This window comes from Berghia stephanieae, chromosome 12 (assembly GCF_034508935.2).
Source record: "Berghia stephanieae isolate SIO BIC M18660-M18661 chromosome 12, UCSD_Bste_1.3, whole genome shotgun sequence".
Classification (NCBI taxonomy): Eukaryota; Metazoa; Mollusca; class Gastropoda; order Nudibranchia; family Aeolidiidae; genus Berghia; species Berghia stephanieae.
The window spans coordinates 41,359,523-41,380,878 of NC_088371.1; the positions used below are offsets into that span (position 1 = coordinate 41,359,523).

Below are 21,356 nucleotides of genomic sequence, written 5' to 3' on the forward strand. Positions count from 1 at the left end.
TAACTTGTTCAATGTCACACAATGCGGCGGGTAGCCGAACTGGGCGCCTGTAGTACCAATGACCAAGCAAAGACTGAGCCCAATTACCCCCCCCCCCCACCCAAATAACAAAAAAACAAAAACAAAAACAAAACAAAACAAAAAAATAACAAAGAAAAAGTAAGACAAAGAAGGGGTCTATATAGTTCAATGAGGGGACCTGTGCTTGTTTAAAATGGTTTTACGGCGTTCCCCAACACATTTAGGAAATAACAGCGCCATAAAAAGGAAGAAAATGGGATAGTACTAAGTTCCAGAATTACAATTAAAGTAAAGCATCCAAGAAAAGGAAAGACAAAAGAGGAATTAGTTCAAATGGGGAACAGATGGAGATTCCAAGAGCAAACTATCATGTTTGAGATCACCTAAATGTCTCATCCTGGCACAAACACAGGTCCCCACTCTCTCAGATGTTTACAAATCATATATATGTAAAACAAAAATAACAGTAGGATAACAGAGAGGTGATTTATAAGACAAAAAATGTCACCTCTCAAAACTCTTTACTATCTAGCTGACTATTTCCCTCCCAGCCAAAGACTCCGGCCAGGGTCAGGACAAAACTTTGCAATCTCATTCCAAGACAAAGACAGAAAGCATGTTGGAAAACAGATAAAAGGGGAATAGAAGACAAAATAAGTGCTTCCCTGACCACTATGGGAGGTCAGGAACTCCAACCAGGTAACAGTTGTTGAAAAGGAAAAACACGTAGATACAGGGGGATAGAAGACAGCAATTATAGTGACCTCACCGCCATCACGGGAGGCCAGAATACCCCAATGCAGGTAACACCATCTCAATACAGGAAACAACATCACATATTATTTTGAGATCTTTATTTCTGAAATTTTGAACACTCAACATTTTTTGTTATCTTCACATAGATTGCTCTTTTTTCTTTCAGGAACATAATAACAGGCATTTGTTAAAAATGTAATTCAGCGATCTCAGTCAAATTGTACTTAAAGTTCAATTCATACGCATTTGGTTCGCATAGAATACGGCCAAGGTGTAAGTGTGATCATTTTAATGTTTGGTTACGTTTGTCAAAATGTTAATACTTTTTCTGTAATAAAACAATCATGTAGGCCTGGATTAGATTCGTTAATTCAATGAATTTGGCCTTCAACTTCAACAAAGTGTCTTGGACTGGGCTCGACAAACCCTACATACTTGGCCATCTTCCACTTCAACTTCAAGCCATATCAGTCCATAAAAATGCTATTTTATTATTCAGCATTACAAAGAATATCAATTGGCCAATGTTTACAGACGGATGAGAGTTTTTGCTCTAATTCATATCATCTCGTTCTGTATGAAATTCATCACCGTTGATGGACATTTTTTTTTTGGGGGGGGGGGGGGGGGGGGGGGGGGGGGGGGGATTGGGAATAAATCAATGCATTTGTGGAATCATATAAATTATCATGGACTTGAATGTTGGTGATGAGGAGATAATCTATTGTCATCACAAAACTGCCATAGTCTGAAAAAAAAAAAAACATTAAAAAAAAAAAACCCAACAAAAAAGCTTAAAAAAATTTTTTCCCCCAAAAACCAATCCCTCAAATAATGATCAATGAAAATGACCATCATCTTGTTGTAAACTCTCAAACCAAAGACTTCCAGGAAGTCCCAGGTTTGAGAGTTCTCGTCAAGATGAGGATTATTTTAATTTCAATAAACCAATAAACGAAGGACAAGTTTTCAAGCCAAATTTGTTTAAAATGTGTTTTTTTTTTTTTAGAAAAAGTAAAAAAGTACTGAAACATATAAATATATAGAAATATATTATTGCCTTGAATTGCAACTCGTCAAAGACATGACTATATCAGTAAATGAATAATCTAAAAACTTTACTAAAACATAATACCCTGCAGAGTTTGTTTTTGTTTTTAAGGGTTTTACGGCGCTTGCAACACATTAAGGTCATATCAGCGCCAGTAAAAAGGAAAAGAATGGGATAGTTAAAAGTTCTAGAATTACAATTAAAGCGCAAAAGAAAAGGTAAGACAAAGGGGAATTGGTTCAAATAGGGAACAGGTGTAGATTCCAAGAGCACACTGTCAAAGTACTTAGTTTGAGATCACCTAAAAGTCTCATCCAGACACAAGCACAGGTCCCAACTAAGAGGAATACACTCAAATGTTTACCAATCATATAATATAATATGTAAACTTAACATAATACAATGCATAACAGAGAGATGATTTACAAGGAAAAAAATATCATCTCCCAAAACTATAACTATACATTCGACTGTTTCCCTCCCAGTCAAGGAACTCCGGCAAGGATCAGGACAAAACTAAGTAATCTCATTCCAAGACAATGACAGGAAACAATTGGAAAACAGGTATGGGGGGATAGAAGACACAGCATGTACCTCCCTGCCCACTATGGGAGGTCAGGATCCCCACCCAGACCCTGCAGAGTAATCGTGTTTCAAATCCAAATAGATTTCTTTCCCCCATCATGAAGAGGGCAAGTTAGACACAAATTCATCTCGACAACACAAATTCAGTTTTGCATATACACAGCGAAATCATGTCATAACGCGAGTGAAAACCTGGATGTATACATAGATACATCAAGTACCTAAACATGAGCTGATCGTGAATAAGAAAAATATAATTTAGAAGGTTTTTAATCTTATATAACCAAAATAAAATCATTAAAATTAAAACAAACAAAACCAACATTGGGCACCACAAGCCATAGTTAAATCAGTAACTGAATATAACAGCTTCACAAAATGTGAATATTGGTGAATCTTCCCCCCCCCCCTTTAGATTGGAGACTTTTAGATAAATCTTTTAAAAAGTTCAAGAAATCAAAAACTCCAATTCTGTCTCAAGAGTCGCACACACAGATACGATGCCAGCATAATGTCGTTGTTAAAGGAAAAACACAGATTACTATTGATGAGATAATTACAGATAAATCACATCCTTTTAAAGAAAATAATATGTTACTAGAACTAGAACTATAAAGTAAAGGAAAAATGCTGTTGTATAAGAGAACGAATAACCAGGAATACTGGCGATAAAACATGACTCCCACTCAAATCTTTTGTGAATTGTCTCAATGTTTTTACATAACTTACCCCCCCCCCCCTCCCCCAATTGATAGTCTAATATATTCTTTAAACAAAATTAAAATAAGTCGACAATTATTAAACAAAGTGACTATTCTCACCCCCGGGATGCTAGTCTTCATAATAGAATAATAGTAGTCCACAATTGTTGTATGTTTAATCCAAAGGTTGTAATGCAGTAATTTGTTAAGTTTCTTGTCACAAGTTGCACAATTTAAAAAAATCCAAATCGCAAAAAGCCTGCGACGTTTTTTTCCGCAATCCAATCGGCCGGGGGGGGGGGGGGGGGGGGGGGGGGGGGGGGGGGGGGGGGGGGGGGGGGGGGGGGTGGAAATAGAGGCAGCCATTATTAAAAGCCACTATGTTCCACAAAAGCAATGATTTCGTTAAAAAAACAAAACAAAACAAAACCATCTTCATCTTGCGGCAGCGAAGGAAACAGCAGGATTTATCCATAAATCAATCAATATCATCTATCTTATACATCATCATTATAGGTACAAATATAAATTATACAACACCGACAGTACATCAGATATATCACAAAGTGCTTAAATTATCATAGTAGTAGTAATGCATCATTATCAAGTGTAAAGGATATACAAAACATATTTAGTAGCGTTACACTTAATAGACTGCGTAAATATTTTAAAATTCTCAACGAATCATTTATAAAAGAAATCCTTAAGTGAATGTTCTTTTGTTTTTATGTGTGATGAGAAAACAATGTAAACCTTGGATTTTGAAACGAACAAAAAAAAAAAACACAAAAAAAAATAGAAATAAAACATAACAAATCCAGTGGGATATTATAGAGATCAGAAGAAAAAAAAACAAAACACACCTCATATTCGATTCATGATAAGGAGAAAAAGAGAATATTCAACTTAGTTTTTTCTTTATCTTTTTTTTCCAACAAATTGTGTTATCAAAGTGAAAACTCGCATCAGAATAAACTATATCATTATGTAATAATATCTACAAAAATACAAAATGCAACAACTATAGGAAATCAACAATATTATCAATATCATTTCATTGTTTTCAAGTCCATAAAACAACAAATGTCTCAAAACGACATCTTCAATCCAATAAATTCCTAACTGTTTCAATAATAGACCGCAAAGATAAAAAGATGCATGACGAAAAAACAAAACAAAACCAAACAAACAAAAATAAAACAACATGACCATTAATCAGCACATACACACATGTGATAACATTATAGCAATGTCAAGGACTTTCGGCAACACAAAATGATGTCATGTGATCACATTAAATATCAATGATAATAACATCACATCAACTGACTTTAATTTTTTTTTTTTTTGTTGTCTTATTTTTCATCTTGACAGGATTTAGCATATATAACAATCCAACCAATTAAAGGTGACATGTCATAATGATCAATGTGCTACAACACCAGATATTACTGATTAAAAGCCAATGTGGCGTCTGCCATATTGTCACTAACAAATAAAGACAAAATGACAGACAAGGGATTATTTCCCCTTCAAAAAGTGGCACAATGAGAAAATATACATTATTTAACATCCATCTGACCTATTACAAACAACTACACCTTTTGGGGCAAAGTGAATTTTGTTACGTTACGTATGCATTTTATACTGCCCTTCCGGCCATTTTGGCCACGAGCACGGCTTTCATTTCCTTTGCCAGCTTCTCTAGTTCAACAATTTTTTCCCGAAGTTGTTGATTTCTTACGACAAGCTCTTCAGCTTCGACGTCCATCTCTGCAAATTTCTGCTTGCGCTGTTCACGGGAGCGCTTGGAGGCATGGTTGTTCTTAATCCTTCTAATTGTCTGCTTATCCATGCTGTCGTCTAACAATTGTACAGGATTGTCGTTGGATTCTTTCTTGACAACCTTCTTAGGGATGCCCGTTTCAAACTGTGTAAAGTTCCTCATTGTTACGCTTGTTGAAGGCGTGTTATCATTCCCTTCAGGGACAGACATTCTTTGACGCTTTGTGCTGTAGTCATGATCTAATTCTGTGTCTGACAATGTTGTTGAACTCTCCTGGATAATTTCTGGAATAAGGGATGTTGCAGGAATTTCATATAGGCTGGTTTTCAAACCATCTCTCGAGGCAGCTGGACGCTTACGAGACGGTTTCTTCTCTCCCATGACGGTTGTGTCTTCAGGAGAGAGGAGGAAGTCTTGATTATAATCAAATCCTGTGAGTAAGTTAAAGGAAGTATCGAGGGTCTGTTCCTTCTGGGTTTCTTCGGGAGCAAAATTTATCACAGGTGTCACCTCAGCTTCTTGATTGACAGGTTTTTCTTCTGGTACAGTTAAATTTCCATCTTCGTCAAAGAATGAGTTCTGAAAATAAAAAGAAGAGAACCGGTTTTTTAAAAAATAAAAAAATTCTGACACACACATTCATGCCCAATTCCTTTCAGAACGTTTTATTTATTCTCCAATGCAGAACTATGCAGCTGTGTGATCATGTGGTATGATACTTGCCTATGTTCGGAAGGTCCTGGGTTCGAGTCTTGCTCTGGGGAAGCGCATACTTGAGCCTTTGAAAAAAGGCTCTTCACTCACATTCTCTCACCGTACTCGGGTATAAAATGAGTACCTCGTCGTTAACAGCAGGTAAAAAAATTGTAATATCACTTAACAGGTGTCATGTCTCATCCTACATGTTAAGTGCTGGAGTTGGCAAAAGACAAGCCCTTTGACTTTGAGCACATTATTTTTCATATTGCACAATACACAATATAAATGCTCATTTAGAACCAAATTTACATTCTAAGGGGGTACTAAGTGTAAAGTATCTAACCAAATGGCACAATGCTGGTGCTGACAGTGTGTTTAGCATGCAAAATGATAAGACACATCATACCAGTGGCCTGCTACTGCCATATTTCAAGAAAAACTTATCAAATTGATTTCACACCAATGAACAACAATTAAAAAAAAAAAAGTAATGAATAAATATAATTAAAAAAAAAATGTCAGTAGCTTAGAGGTAGATCACTCACTTCTGCAATGGGACAGAAATAGATTCCGAATGAAGTAGAGATTTTATTGTTTAATATTGTTTTTAAAGGTTTTACGTCGCTTGCAACACATTTAGTAAAAAAGAAGAAAATGGGATAGTAAAAAGTAGAGATTTTATTCTGACCCTCGCCCCCCCCCCCTCTCCCCAACAGATGGGTTTGTTAGACCTGGTGAAAACTTCTTTGCAATAGGCTAGCATCCTACTGGCCGTCTCACACTATAGAAACCGGGATAAATTTGGGCTCCATTGGCATAGTGTGGCTCTGGACTACTTTTTATTTTCTTCACACAAATTTTATGCTCATTATAAAAAAAAAAAGAAAAAGAAACCCAAACAGGGACATACCCCGTTTAGGAATTTGTCCAAGTTGATGAATGCTTCCATGCTGTCGTCTCCGAGTGGATCCCCAGACAGATCAGGGTCAAGGTCGTCAAACCAGCTGTCACTGTCAGCGTTGTTGACAAACTGCTTCTCTGTCGTTAATGTTTCTTTCATCCCAGATGTGCCTGGTAGATAAAAGCTTTGACCTTGCTGGTTATCCAGTCCAAGGTCACTCAGAGGATCGTAATCATTGACGGCAGCAACGGGAGCATTCAATCCAGTGCTGGTGATGAGATCATCAACATCACCAGCAAAGCCTATGGAGGGAAGAAGAAAATTAAAAAAAAAAAAATGTTCGTTATTAATAAAACCAAACAACAGGAAACATCAATAATGAACAACCTCTAAGGAAACATGTTTGATAAGGAAAATCTAGAGGTGATTAAACAAGCCAATAATATGGAGAGAAAAATAAATCTAGTAGACATGACTAATACTATAAAAGTCTTGTGTTGTCCCCTTTGATATGAATCACATTCTCTCTATCTTATTAGCTCATTTAAGCACCTCTAGCTTTTGGATTAACTACTTAATTTGCCTACTACTACTACTACTCAATGTATTTGAGTTTTGAGTGTGATATGTCTTCAATTTTTTTTTCTGTAACCATATTTTTGTGTGTCTTGTTTGTCTCCTGTCAAAGGCCAAGAGCTGAAACGTTGTTTGTTGACCTGTGTTGTTCCCTTTTATATGAGTCACATGATACATTTACCCACTTTATTTTTCTCTCCTTTTGATAAGGAAATAATGAGCCATTCATTACTGAATTTGCAAAGATAGTGGCATCTAGCATGTAGGAAAGCTGAAGACAATAACGTTAAAGGTCAATGTCGGAAAATTAAAGCCCCCCCCCCCCCCCCCCCCCCCCCCCCCCCCCTCAACACTTTCAATGAAAAAATACAGGAAAAATATATTTTGAAAATTTAAACAGAAATTAAAAAAAAAACAACAACTTAAAATATCAACAACCCCCCCCCCCCCCCCCCCAAAAAAAAAAATAACAACAAACAAATATCCACAGAATTTATCTTAATTAATCTAACTCAGTCATTCATACCAAAACAAAGGTAATCTCTAAGTAATCATTCTTACAAATCACTTCATTTTCAAAAGTGAATCCTGTGTATTCAAAAGGTAATCTAAATCTAAAACAAACACACAAACAAAAAATCCTCCTCTAGAATAAAAAGTAACCCCAGTAACCCCTTATTATAATCATTTAAACTTGATGCAAATCTGGTAAACACAATTTTTTAAAAGTATAGAAGAGACATGTACAACCAAACATAAAATTGAAAATTTTAAGTAAAAAATAAAAAATGTAATAAAAGCCTGATATTCCAAATTTCGGGGCACAATTGCAAAATAAATATCTCTGAATTTTAATTCAACCCTTATAGAATATATTATCCCAATTCTGTTGTGACACAAATACTCCTCTCCTCGTGAAAGAATTAAAATAAAATGATGACAATCAATAAATGTCAGTCCTGCAAATTATAGTTTATTCATGTCAACAACGTATATAAACCATGTTCGAAATGCTTCACAAACATTCATAATATATTTTCCCAACAGGCCACATGAAAACAAATTTCCATCTCATAATCTACATTTCATTTGGGATCGGTAGCATTGTTGTACTTAGATTTTGTTAAATAATAAAAGTTGAGAGGAAAAATGGATGTAAATGGATAAACACAAAACAGAGACAAGAATTGGCCATCTGGTTATTGATCATGTCCAACAATGCTTGGTTGATGATTATAAAATAAGAATACAACATATATCAATGTGCTTGTATCAATACAACTATATTTAAAAACGCATGTTCCATATAAGTCTACTACTACTAAACTAAGGATATCTTACAACTTACAATTACTGGTAGTTGTAGTTGTAGATTTATCTGGTACTCTTGTGAACTTTCCGTTGACGATGACAAATGACCCAACGAATGTTAGTCTATTTGTGGCTAACATATTATATGTCTATTTCTTTAAAAGTTATGAATTTTTTTAACCTCACTTTTCTTAAGTGTTTATGTAGGATTGAAAACTTTTAAGTAGAAAACGTTCTCAATATCAAACTTGATCACTGGCACACCAACTTGTACAAGTAATTTATTTCTAATGTCAATTGATGTTTTCATTCTATTTTAAAGTTTTGTTTCTATCTATTTCTGTTCAAAGTATCATTTTATTTCACAAAAGACTGATGAATTGTGGAAAATGATAGGCGCAGTTGTCGTACAATATCTCTTGTAGGAATTTCAGAAATGGTTAACCATTGCCAATGGTGGTGAAATACACCGGCTAAGAAATCTATTTTTAGAATTGAATCAGAATCTATTAATAGTATCACAGCTTCCATTCCATGGAATGCCAAACAAGCCAGTTTTATTAACTCAGCGGTTTTGTTAAAACCATTTCATAATTCTTGAAAATAGTAGTTAATCAGATCCACTGATCACATTGTGGATCAAAATCAAAAGACATTGCTTATGGTGTGCGAGGAACACTGATCACGTGACTCACCGACATTCATAAGTATATGGTTGGAATAGGATGGGACAAGAAACTTACCATTGTCAAATAGGCCACATGTCTTCCATGGCGAACGCTGAAAAGTGCTGGATATCATGGGAACCACCGAATGTAGAATCCGTGCCTCCCTTGATATCCAGCAAGTCGACCAATTCATCCAGGGATTGAGGGATCATCTCTTCCCCAACTACCCCGCCCACAACCGTGTAATCCTCCATCATGTCCATGCTCTTCTGACTGTGGTCTCTACCTGACGCCTTTGCGTTAGCCGTGGCTTTCGGAATGTGTATCTCTGATAATTTAGGATAAAGCTCTTCGTAAAAATCAACTTCAAACGAGCTCATTGAATCCACCTCTCCCGTAACAATCAATTCTTCTGCTGGACTAGCCACGGCTTCGCAGGCCACTTCACAACCAACCTGAAAGATTGAAGTTGAAGGCAAAAATTACACCTACAATGGATCAAAATACCAATTATAGTAATACCAGTGTAATATATACAAATTTGTTTAAAATTTAGATATACAGTAGATAGTTTCTATATAAATTCAATAATAAATCGAATAACTACAAGGAATGATGCAATTGAATGAAACAACGGAATCGTACCTTCAGTTCTTGCTGTTTCCTCTCCTACCCTTCTTCGTTACTGAAATGTTGTTTTGATTTTCAATACCGGTTGTGATGAATACATCATGTGATACTTTTAGAAAATGACGTATCCCTAAGCCAATGGCAAGGCTAGGATTTGGCTAGAATTTGTCCTTGAAGTTATATTTATCCGAATTCTTTCAGAATCCTGACAACAGCCTTTTCCTGCCAATTAATTGTTAATGAAGTTCTTAAGATCTATGGCATAATTTTCCTTTCATAGGAATTGAAATTTGCAAAACATCATCAGCTACAAAAATTATGAATATTCGACGGCTTTCAAAGAACACATCAGGTTTACTTTGAGTCAAAAACTGTCATATCGGATGGTAAAGCTAATGGAAAGAACAGCGTAAATCCCAAGATAGTATGTCAGAAGGAATTTGATTGGTGTCAGCTTCAATCCCTGTAGAAGTAGAGTAAAATGTGTTAGTGTTCTCTTTGCCCTAACCGGACGGCAACATTTATCTCAGTTGCAAATTAATTAATACAATAATGACTAAAATGCACAAAACTACTTATTCTCTGCAGCACATTAAGACAAATTACTGTCAATTACCGTCAGGTTGACCTAGTTATAAGCATCCAATGAAATATAATGTACTATGATGTGTTCGTATGGGATATCCGGGCTTTCATTCATCTCAGGAATCGGCCATATTGTCCATACTACTTGTTTTGAAGTACGAATCAACCGATTTCAATGAGGATTTACACCCTTAATCTTTTGTTCCCTGTTTTGGTTCCCTGCAGACTTCGCAGAATATTTCTCAAATTATGGAATCTTCATATGTACAGATGCACATACACATACGGAGGGAGTTCTGATATTTTTTGCTTATCCCAAACGCAGTGACAGTGACGTGAACGAGGTCGATAACTGTTACCGTTACGCCTACCTCCCCTTCTTTGGCTTTGTAGGCCTGTTCGTCCTGTTTTTATCAATAAACCCACCGACTTTTGCATTAGTTATTGACTATAACATATCCAGACTGGAAAGATGAATCAGATCATCTACCTCTTTGGATTTTTGATCTTCCTGACAACCTACTGCGGTAAGTCAGCTTCTAAATGATGTGCCCTACCTATAGCCGAATTCTAGTGTGCACTCACTATCATCAGTATCAGTATTAGTGTGTGACAATAGTGACCTGTCACTGATGTGAGTGAGGGTGCATATAGTGCATGGCATGGGCATGAGTACGAGTATGATGAGGTGCGTGGATGGAGTACACTGACATTACATTCATTATCATGAAATCAGCCAGAATATTATTATTGTTATCATCATTATTAGGGAAATTCCATGAAAATGTCAACCGAAGGGGTGTTTTACTAGGCACTTTGATAACTCCAGTCCAGTGGCCGCCGATAGGCTCACTGTGAAACCCGTTTTTTGGAACTTTATTCTTGACCCTTTACTGTTTTGGTCACCATGGCGTTATTTGTGAACCTATGTGACTAACTTTGGTATCATTATAAAGGGCACAAAACAAGCTTTCTAATTCTTAATTCCTGATTGTATTTCTCAGAAAGCTTATGTAATAAAAATTTATAAATTTTTGAATTATAAGAACTTTTTAAATTATGGATACATTTTAATTATACTTCATACATCGATAGACAATTAATTGAAGAATATCTCTGCCAAATTTCATCAAAATTGATACACTCGCTCATTATTTTATTTTTTCCACCATCAACCCCACTTTTTAGGACAAAAACCTCATATTTTTCCCCCTTTTCATTTATCCTTAATTTTTTCCATACTTTCCATCCATAAAAATGATTTATATGAAAATAAAGCTTATTTTCTGACGTTTAAAATGATACCTAACACTTGCCAATTATTTTTTAATTGAAACAAAATTACTGAAAACAATAAGTGGGCCATGTTGACTGTAAAACTCAAAATTTCACGATCGCCGCGAGATGCTGATTTTGAGGCAGCAGTGAGATCACAGATTCTCTCTGTAAAATTGACAAAAAATTTCAATAGAAAAATATAAATAACTCTGGAACCGTAGGTCGTAGAGAAACAAATAAGGTATCAAATTTTATGTTTTTTCAAGTCCCATCCCCCTGACTGAGTCAAATCAAGATATTTTGAGTTTGAAAATTTTATCAAAGTGCCTAGTTTTACAAATTCTTAAGAACATATTAAAATTTGGTACCAATTTGTTGGAAAATCATTCAGGATTATGAATATAAGGATATTTCGTGCATATTTGTGATACAGGATGCTTATTATAGCTTAATGTAAGGGTGTCCACTATTTGAAGAACAAAAAGAATATTTTCTCAATATTATAAATCTTGCAATTTCTACAAAATTATAGCCACCTTTGCTGTTGTTTATTGATATTAAAACAATTATAAGTATCAGGAACCTATATAAACATTCAAATTTACGATTTTAATTAAATGTTGTCCTCATCGGTCGTTTTAATGACCTTGGAAAATTGTATGTCAGTCCGTTACCATTAAAACAGTATTTTTTCATCTACGAAAGATGTGATTGTTGTACCGACTCACTATTTCAGATTTTCTGTCCTTACATGAATGGCTTTAGCACTGTAAGACAATTTTTCAAGAAATTTATCATTTAAGGTACTTTTGTTGGGTAACGGACTGACATTTTTTAGGGTAACGGACTGACAGTAACAGACTGACTAATTCTATTTTAATTCAAAGACAATATATAAAAGTTGTTTTTTAAGTCTCAAGAGTAATGTCCACTCTAATGTGTTTCAACTGATCAGGCAGCCATTTTATAAACATTTGGATCATAAGATTTCAAACACTGGTCTTCAACATCAAGCCTGCTATTTTGCAATAGGTAAGTTGAATCTTTAAAGCTTGTGAATCTTTTGATCACTTGAAGATTTTTGCTATGTTTGAATTAAGGGAAAAACCCTGTTTATTGTTCTATAATATCCTTATGACAATGGAGCCAGTAGTAGTCTTCTATTAAAGGGGCAAGAAGCCCTGGGAGAAATAAAAAGAAAATCAAACATTTAAATTAATGTGAAAAACTTTTGAGTCACTTTAAATGTAGTGGGTCAGCAAGCTGTTTAGCTGTGTATAATGTCAATATTTTAGTTGTTACAAAGTAATATGATACAAGTTAAAAATGAGTTTTATTTTCTTAGTTTTATTGTATTATTTTTAAGAAAACAAGATTTGCTTTTTATTCCGATTTGTCTTTCATAGCTTATGATGTAATTTCGCTCAATTTTCTTTATTCACAGGTTCAAGTTTCCTACTCTATCCATGGTTCAAATTATCAAGAAAGACTGAAAGCTGATGGGCATTACGTTGTTTAGGAAAAAGATAGGCAACAAAAGCAGGAGTCTCAAAGAAAACTTGAAAGTGATTGTAAAGGACGCTTAAAAGAAATAACGGGATTTTTTCAAGCAAAATGGAAAAAAAAAAGAGAAAAGCCGATCAAGTTACAACTCCAAAAGAAAGTAAACCAAGCACACCTAAATCCACATCTGCCTCACATTTCAGCACAGGAAAGTAAAATACTGAATTCAACTTTCAGGGTCTACAATCCTCCCAAAAACTTTTAAAAAAATTAAACTATGCCTGTCCTGCTAAGGGCATCCAATACATCAACCAATGGTTTTTGAAATATTTTAATCATGTAAATGGGCTTTCAAGATGAAATAAAATAATTTGATCGAAAATTTCTATTTGGACAAGAAGTACTCTTGGCGAGCACCAAGTGAAAAAGATTTCATAATTGTGAGAGATGAAAAAAGAGAAAGGACGAAAATTTTAAAAAGTTTCGTGTAAAAAACCCTGAAAAAGAGGTCGATTGTTAGTGAATTTCATCCAGGAATCAAAATTGGCTTAAGTTTATTTTGCTCCCTCAGAACCTCAGAATGTACTTCTAAGAGAAATCCCACAATCTGCATAAGAAAATTGTAACAATCAAGGATAAAATGGTCCAAACGAAATTTTTGAAGATCTTTCTCAGATCTTATAACTGGCTTTCTGGTCAAGTGCAGATGAGGAAGAGATTGACTGCCAATTCTATCGACCAGTTTGAAGTGACGGTCATGCCTATTGACAATTCCTAAGCTTCAGAAATCAAGATGAGATACAGAATAAAAATAAGCTTCAAAAATAAGTACCAAATGAATGTTAAACCTTCCCCAGTTTTTAAGTCCTTTCTTATCTACATTTTTTTTTTTTTTTTTTGGATAATTTAATTTCATAGTTGAAATAAAGTTCCCGTTTGGCTTTGACAGAATAGATTTAAACTCCACGAATCATTATTTCATTATTTAATTTTTTCAAAAGCAAAGTTGGGATTGAGGTAATCAGATGTCACCCATCAAGTTACTCATCATGCCCAATCCATATAAGGAAGAGTATTGGTTTGATCAATCACAATGGGTATTCAGTGTTGCTCCTAATTACATAATTTGTTCTTTGCTCTGGATTTTATGTAGTAACCGTTATTCTGAGTAATAAAATTCAGAGGTGTCAGTCCGTTACCATCCATTTGTCAGTCCGTTACCGACACTTTTTCAAAGACTGCAGATTCAAATTTTAGACAATCTTTTAAATATTGCTAGAGTGTTGTAGAACATAATCTCGTGGTTACTATAAAAGAACTTATTTGTTACTGGAAGGTTTAACTTCAGAAAGTTTGATCCATCTACATATAAAATTGAAAAACATGGATTTTCTGATGTCAGTCCGTTACCAACATTATAATGTCAAAAAAATTCAAGTTGATAAAGATTCATCTTTATCCTTTTGATATATGATAAGGGTGGACATGATACGTGTCCATGGGAAATATTAGCTCCATACAATAAATACAGTAGAATTACTTTAAACCGAAATTTTGGGGACCTTCTAAACCATTTCGGTTTAAAGACATTTTGGTTTAAAGCAAGTTCCCGTTTTGCAATGTTTTTCAAGGGTAGTAACTATTTAAGGAATTTGCTCATTTAATCGTATCATGGGTTTCCCGTTAAATGGAGTTGTTGAATAAATGCCGTCTTCGTAACCATTTTTTTTTGTTTTGTGTTGTGTGTTTTAAAATTATTTTTGCCGGGGTTTTCGTTTTCAAGTCAAAATTGTTGAAAGAGTTGAGTTCGGGATGCCGTGTATTTTACATATCTCCATATCTCCGTCTTGATCAACTTTTTTTTCATCGACTTCACATAGTATTTTGATTTTAAACTTAAACGTGTAAGCACAGTGCTTTCTTTTAGTAAAATGCAAAGCTAAAATAAGATCGAAAGTTCTTGTGCGATAATTGATAATGAATGATGCGCAGCTACTCAGAGGTGAAGTGAAATGGAAATGAAAAGGCGTGTCAATGCTAAGCTGTCTACTACACATCTCTCTTTTGTTGAAAAGCCATTAGGTTCAAAGGCCTAATTACATAAACCCCCCCCCCCCCCTCACACACATTTAAACAAAGTGGAAATGAAATGGCATTTCAATCGTAAGTTGTCTACCCCCCCCCCCCCCTCCTTATCGTCGAGTTGAAAATCCAGTCAGTTCCAAAGCATCAAAAACACGAGCGAGAACATCTCGCTTGTGTGATTTTACACCCCAACTCCTCCTCTTTCCTCATTTTTCGCCTGCCAGTCACCCGCTGTCTTCCTTTTCCAGTCTGTGCGACTGTGGTGTTGGCCAAGCCCAAGTGCAGTGATTCGAAGTGTTTGCCTCCCCCCCCCCCCCCCCCCCCCATCACCCTCATCTTATACTTATGCTCTGTTTAATATCGCCGGGCATTATTACGTGTGGCCACCTTCCCGAATTTTTGAAGAAAAATAGAGAGAGAAAAGGGGAAGGTGCTCTCAAATTGTTTCGGTTTAAAGAAAGTCCTGCTTAGAAGTATTTCGGTTCATCGTAAGAATTAGTACAAAGAAAATGAAGAAACTAGTACAATTTATTAAATTCTTTGCGGTTTAAGGTATTTTTCGGTTTAGCTTCTTTCGGTTTAAAGTAATTTTACTGTACATTGCATTTCAGAGCACGGAATGTATGCATTTTTGGTCCGATTTGTCAGTCCGTTACCCGTGGAATTTCCCATTAATTATTAACTTGTCAAAGTCAAAGTGCCTCTCTGCCCTAAACAAAGAGAAGGTACAATCAAGTCAGTCAGATCGCTCACCATTCTTTTACCTTTATAATTATGTCTTTATTTGTTTGGAAATCATAATACATAATTAGGTACAAAAAAATCAAATTGAATTGATCTCAATATCCATATAATATCTCATTATAAAGTTATTATTTTATCAGCCAATTCGTCAAATTCAAACATATAAAAAAGGAAAGAAAGAAATAGGAAAGAGATGAAGGGAGACATTCCGAAAGCTCCTACATCCCCAGTATTTCAATTTGTATTTTCACCGTTGATCTCTTGTCAGGCGTTGATAAATTCAATTTGTCATCATATAATAATAGAAGCATTTAAAAAAATCTAGAACAAACCTTGATAGATTTGTGAAAGTTTAAAATTTCCTAATTTGACCATTGTCAATTAAGGTAAAGGTAAGAAGTCTTTGACGTTCGTTCAATATCAAGAATATCACCACAGTGTGGCGCTCCTACTTTTCTATCGTCCTTATAAATTATGAATCTAAGTACCAGCCTGGAATGCATGGAAGACAACAATCAGCAGCAGATTTGAATACAAAAAAATTGGCTTTGAATTTTTGTGGCATTTTTATGCACCTCCGTTGGCGGTGATGGTGAATTAATGAAAATGTTGCTGCATACTTCCATGAGGTTTAAATATTTTTAGATTGTAGTTTAGCACACTGCTTAGTGATTACCGATGTACGTTTATATACAATGATAATAAATTAAAGCATAATAACAATCATTTTAAAAATCAAAGGTAAAAAGAAACTCGGCACACAAATACTGATCTCAAATAAATGAATAATAGAAAAATATGATAAAGTTTTTTGGAAAACAACAAAAACAAAAAAGAAGAAAAAAACAAAAGCAAACAAAAATTATGTCTTTCTCGATAAAGTAAACTTAAAAAAAAATATATGTCTACAATGGGAATCGAACCCAGTACTTTCAAGGTTAGAGTCTGACAGCTGACAAGCTGTGCTACGGAGCCACCTGACTGTTCTTCACATTTAATGTCTTTCTAAAACATTATTATACCTTCAATGCAACTTCTATTTTCTGGATTTATATTTAAATTTTTTAGATTATTATTATTTTTATATAAATTTATTAACAAAGGCATCGTACGGATGTCACAATATAGCTTTTGCCATGTCCTAATACAGAAACACAATATCGCTGATGAAATTGGGTGGAATGCGCATGCGTGGCTGGGGTGCATAAAAACGATCCGTTAAGATACACCGTCAACGGAGAGGCATAAAAACACTACGTTGAATTTATCCATGAAAAGCATTAATGAAGGAGGTGGTTACACCAGAAACCATCATGAGCTCATTGGAACCACACAAGACTAACTCACTCAATCCAGGAGATAATATTTGCTACTTTTCAAAATGGAAAAAAAATGAGCATGTACATAGATTTTTCAACTATTATTAACATGCAAAAACTAAAATCGTTAACTTTGATACTACTCCTATAATTTTTCTCAGAAAAAAATGTAATAAATAGGCATGGAGTAAAAGTAACCCAGGTAAACTACGGATTTAATCGATGTTAGGGTTGAGTGAGATAATGCAGGAAAGAAGTGAAAACCACGAAGATCATTCTCCAATAGATGATCAACCTATCAAGGGAGTTCTTGGTCCCTCATCAACTCGACCCCTGGACTGGATGTGGATGTACATGTCAGACCAACAATTGCTCGACATTGTCATGGGTGTAGAAATTGATATGACTAGACCGAACAAATCATCGACAGTTAGGCATCAATTTCTCAACCAAATCAGGATAAAAATGCTGGAAATGGAGGTGGTCTGTTTACTCTCTCGAGTTCATATGCATGGAAAATCGAACAAATTTGTTTGATTTTCAATGAGGGTGAACTTGAGAGAGCTAATGAGATGTGACTCTGCTAAGTAAAACTTTAAACATCCAGTTAGTAGCCTAGCAGTGAGCTGATAAATGACTAGGATAGTTGACCTTGTGGCTGTGACTGGATTTTTAGGAGTGACATCAGCCATGTCTCAGAAGAAAATCAAAAGAATGTTTGTTTGTGTATGAGTTTGAATGATTTCTATATGATGTCTCATTCTCTTCTGGAAGAATTACCTCCTCATAGTCTTAGTTTTGGTGTTTTTGAATGTAAACCAGTGCCAGATTAGTAATCTCTTATCATTATAGATATCATGTGGTATAAATTTTTTTTTTAATTAAAAAAATTGAGATTTTATATAGCTCAATATCCACTAAACGTGCTCAAAGCGCTTTACAAGGGGTCCCTGGTCAACAGGAACATTTAACTTGTAGGACGGGACATAACGTCTGTTAGGCGATATTACAATTTTTCGGACAAAGACAACGCTGTTAACGGCCAGGTACTCATTTTACACCTTAGTACAGTGAGTTAATGTGTGTAAAGAGACTTTTCCAAGGACTCAACTATGTGCTGAGCGCGAAGCTCAAACCCAGGACCTTCCGATCCGAAAGCGAGTGTCATACATTTAAAAATCATAATTTCCAATCCAAAATTCCTGATAGTGAGATAGTGCACATAAATAAACATCTTACCTTTTTGATATAATAAAATACAGGGAAAAGTTTGATCAATCCTTCATGCCCTAAATTCATTCCAGAAAAAAATTCCTACTCAAATTCATATAATGACCACTTTGGGCCAGTTTTGAAATCCAAATGGTGGTCACTACTGGAAATGCAGTAGTTTGAGGTCACAAAATACATCTATCAATAACAATGGTTAATAAGAAGACTACATTTTTCATAACTTTCCTATTGATTATCTCATTTTTAAAAAGGTATCATTAGGAATCGTGTTGAAAAGTCCTTTGTCATGTAATGATGTAGGTTTCAATGATCATCAAACCATTTTGATCTTTTTACCAACAAATGCTTACTGTGACTAAGACTAACAAGAATATGAAGAAGCATGGTCTTAGGCCATTTTTTCGGAACAGCATCCTTGTTGTCAGGTAGAAATAGAAATTGTTCCAATTATATTTAAGCTAAGCTCGGCACTATAAAAAAAAAAATATATATATATATTTCAAATTCATATATGAATTTTTTTTTTTTTATTAATTGGTATTTGTTAAAAACAACACTCAACCCACAAACCTTTTACGTTTACAAAACACATATTTTTATGTTATTTGGTGTGCTGAACACGAATATCTGGAAATCTGTCACAAATCAACATATCTTGTCTGGACTGTTATGTTATTTTTGGAGACTAATTTCTATTGGTCTTACTTTTTTTTTTGTTGTAATTTTTTTTCACAGTTTAAAAAAAAACATTTGAAAGGGTTGAATGATTGAGTGATAGAACAAAAAGGAACCCAGGCAATTAATGTTGTTTGACTTTGAAGTTGAAAATTTGGTTCCCTGTGGCCTGATTGGGGGAAATAAAGCAATATGACGGGCATTGATCTCAGGTTTGAATGTTTAGAAAGTATGTCCAGAATATAATAAAAGTTAACTGTTCCAATGAATTCTCAAATGTTTACTCCAAACATTCTTATTTCTTTCTTTCTTCTTATATTAATACATCCAGGGTTTATGAGGGGACACATGTTTGCGAATATTATGATGGGAAGAAATGTTGGGATTGTGAGAACGTATGCCATGCCCCCAGAATTAAATAGTTAACAATTAGAATGGATTCTTAAATTTTTACTGCATACATTCTTATTTCTTTCTTTCTTCTTATTTTGATACATATCATTCAGGGTTTCATGCAAATATTATGACAGGAAGAAATGTTGGGATTGTGAAGAGAATGTGTGCCATGCCCCCAGACTGAAATAGTTAACAATTAAAATGGATTATTAAACTTTTTACTCCATCCATACATTCTTATTTCTATTTATTCTTATTTTAATATATCTACAGGCGGCAGGGTTCATCAGGGGACGCATGTCTGCGAATATTATGACAGAATGAAATGTTGGGATTGTGAGCCCACGGTGCAAGACTGTGGGGATCTGAAAGATACAAAGAAAAATATCTCCTACGACAATGAGCATAACTATATGCAATGTTTTGCAACCTGGTGGCATTTCAACGTCTCTGAAGAACCCGTCGTGGTCAGGAAAGGCTGCTGGTTGAATCAAGACAAGTAAGTTGTTCTTTTGACAAAGCAATATATAATATAATGCTGTATGGGTGTGAGCATTTTGGTTTAAAAAGATTGTAGTCTTTCAGAGCCATCGGGCCTATGGAGCCAGAGTTTATCCCAGTTTTTATAGCATGAAACAGGCGATAGCAATAGGATTCAATAGTCGTAACGTCACTTCCTTCCTAATGACGCATGGTAACTTAGCAACACTGGCTCTAAACTATCGGAATAATGGCGGACGCCTGTATGAAATATTTCTCCGGCGAGCATAAAAGCGTATCCAGAGGGAGGGGGGGGGGGGGGGAAACGTAAATTTGATCATGTTTTGACTTTTACACATTCTGGTCACAAGACATTTGAAAAGTTCTAGCCAGCTTGAAGAATAAAAAGTAACGATTTTCTTTGTTTAGAACCAAGATGGCTGCCGTTGCCGGGCGGCATGACATCAGACTACTGAATCCAATTGTTTGCTGTATTTGGATAGGACACAAGTCTATCACAAAGTACTTCCCGCCAGATCTCTACCCAAATACTACTGGGTGGACAGTGAGTCAGAACAGAAGGGAAAAAAAAATATCTTGACTGTACCCGAGATTGGTCTTGGTTCCTTTGCTTGTGAAGTGAGTGCTCGACCAAGCTATCGGGAATACAGAAATTGACATTGATTTAGGGGTGTAAAGGAGTTTTCCTGGGGTGGATTGGCCATTTCCTGGGTTTTGTCTCCAGGTTAGGATTTTTTTAGATTTAAGAAAAAAGGATTTTGTAAAAATAAAAAAATCAGATGAAAATGTCTGGAAATAGAAAATTCACCTCTATATCTGCTGCTAAATTGAAGTAATGTCATGTATTTTGTAAAGCAATATGGTTTGATATGTTAATTGGTAATGAACTGAAATAGCACATTTAAATTTTACATATTTTTGTAAAGAGAATGCAGATTTTAATGCTTTTTAAAAACTTTTTGTTTCCAATAGCAAGTCTGTTGGCATTTGTCATTTGGTAGGCGGGAAGTAAATATTCTAAACAATAACTTTTTGTTTCCAATAGCAAGTCTGTTGGCATTTGTCATTTGGTAAGCGGGAAGTAAATATTCTAAACAATAACTTTTTGTTTCCAATAGCAAGTCTGTTGGCATTTGTCATTTGGTAGGCGGGAAGTAAATATTCTAAACAATAACTTTTTGTTTCCAATAGCAAGTCTGTTGGCATTTGTCATTTGGTAAGCGGGAAGTAAATATTCTAAACAATAACTTTTTGTTTCCAATAGCAAGTCTGTTGGCATTTATCATTTGGTAGGCGGGAAGTAAATATTCTAAACAATAACTTTTTGTTTCCAATAGCAAGTCTGTTGGCAT

The 21,356-nt window shown here is 35.0% G+C and overlaps 2 protein-coding genes across 5 annotated transcripts in view; one reads left to right on the top strand and one right to left on the bottom strand.

Annotated features, from left to right (window-relative positions):
- Positions 1 to 860: 860 nt before the first annotated feature.
- LOC144957813 (uncharacterized) lies at positions 861 to 9,806 on the bottom strand. Of its 4 annotated transcripts, XR_013642211.1 has the most exons (5): positions 9,701 to 9,806; positions 9,131 to 9,510; positions 6,510 to 6,802; positions 2,463 to 5,479; positions 861 to 1,913 (listed from the first exon to the last, which is right to left on the bottom strand). XR_013642211.1 is itself a non-coding variant. In XM_078889256.1 (4 exons), the coding sequence occupies exons 2-4, from the start codon at positions 9,246 to 9,248 to the stop codon at positions 4,757 to 4,759; spliced, it is 1,134 nt and encodes a 377-aa protein (XP_078745382.1). In that variant the 5' UTR covers positions 9,249 to 9,510; positions 9,701 to 9,806; the 3' UTR covers positions 861 to 4,756. The 4 variants fall into 4 exon arrangements, 2 of the variants coding, with proteins under 2 accessions (XP_078745382.1, XP_078745383.1); XR_013642212.1 differs by lacking the exons at positions 9,131 to 9,510; positions 9,701 to 9,806 and adding an exon at positions 8,425 to 8,842; XM_078889256.1 differs by having other exon boundaries at positions 861 to 5,479.
- A 310-nt stretch (positions 9,807 to 10,116) lies between these two features.
- Positions 10,117 to 21,356, top strand: part of LOC144957812 (activin receptor type-2A-like) — a 23,595-nt gene continuing 12,355 nt past the window's right edge. The window contains exons 1-2 of the mRNA XM_078889255.1: positions 10,117 to 10,797; positions 19,777 to 20,002. Coding sequence (XP_078745381.1) covers positions 10,743 to 10,797; positions 19,777 to 20,002 — 281 coding nt within the window. The 5' untranslated portion in view covers positions 10,117 to 10,742. The remainder of the gene's footprint in view (positions 10,798 to 19,776; positions 20,003 to 21,356) is intronic.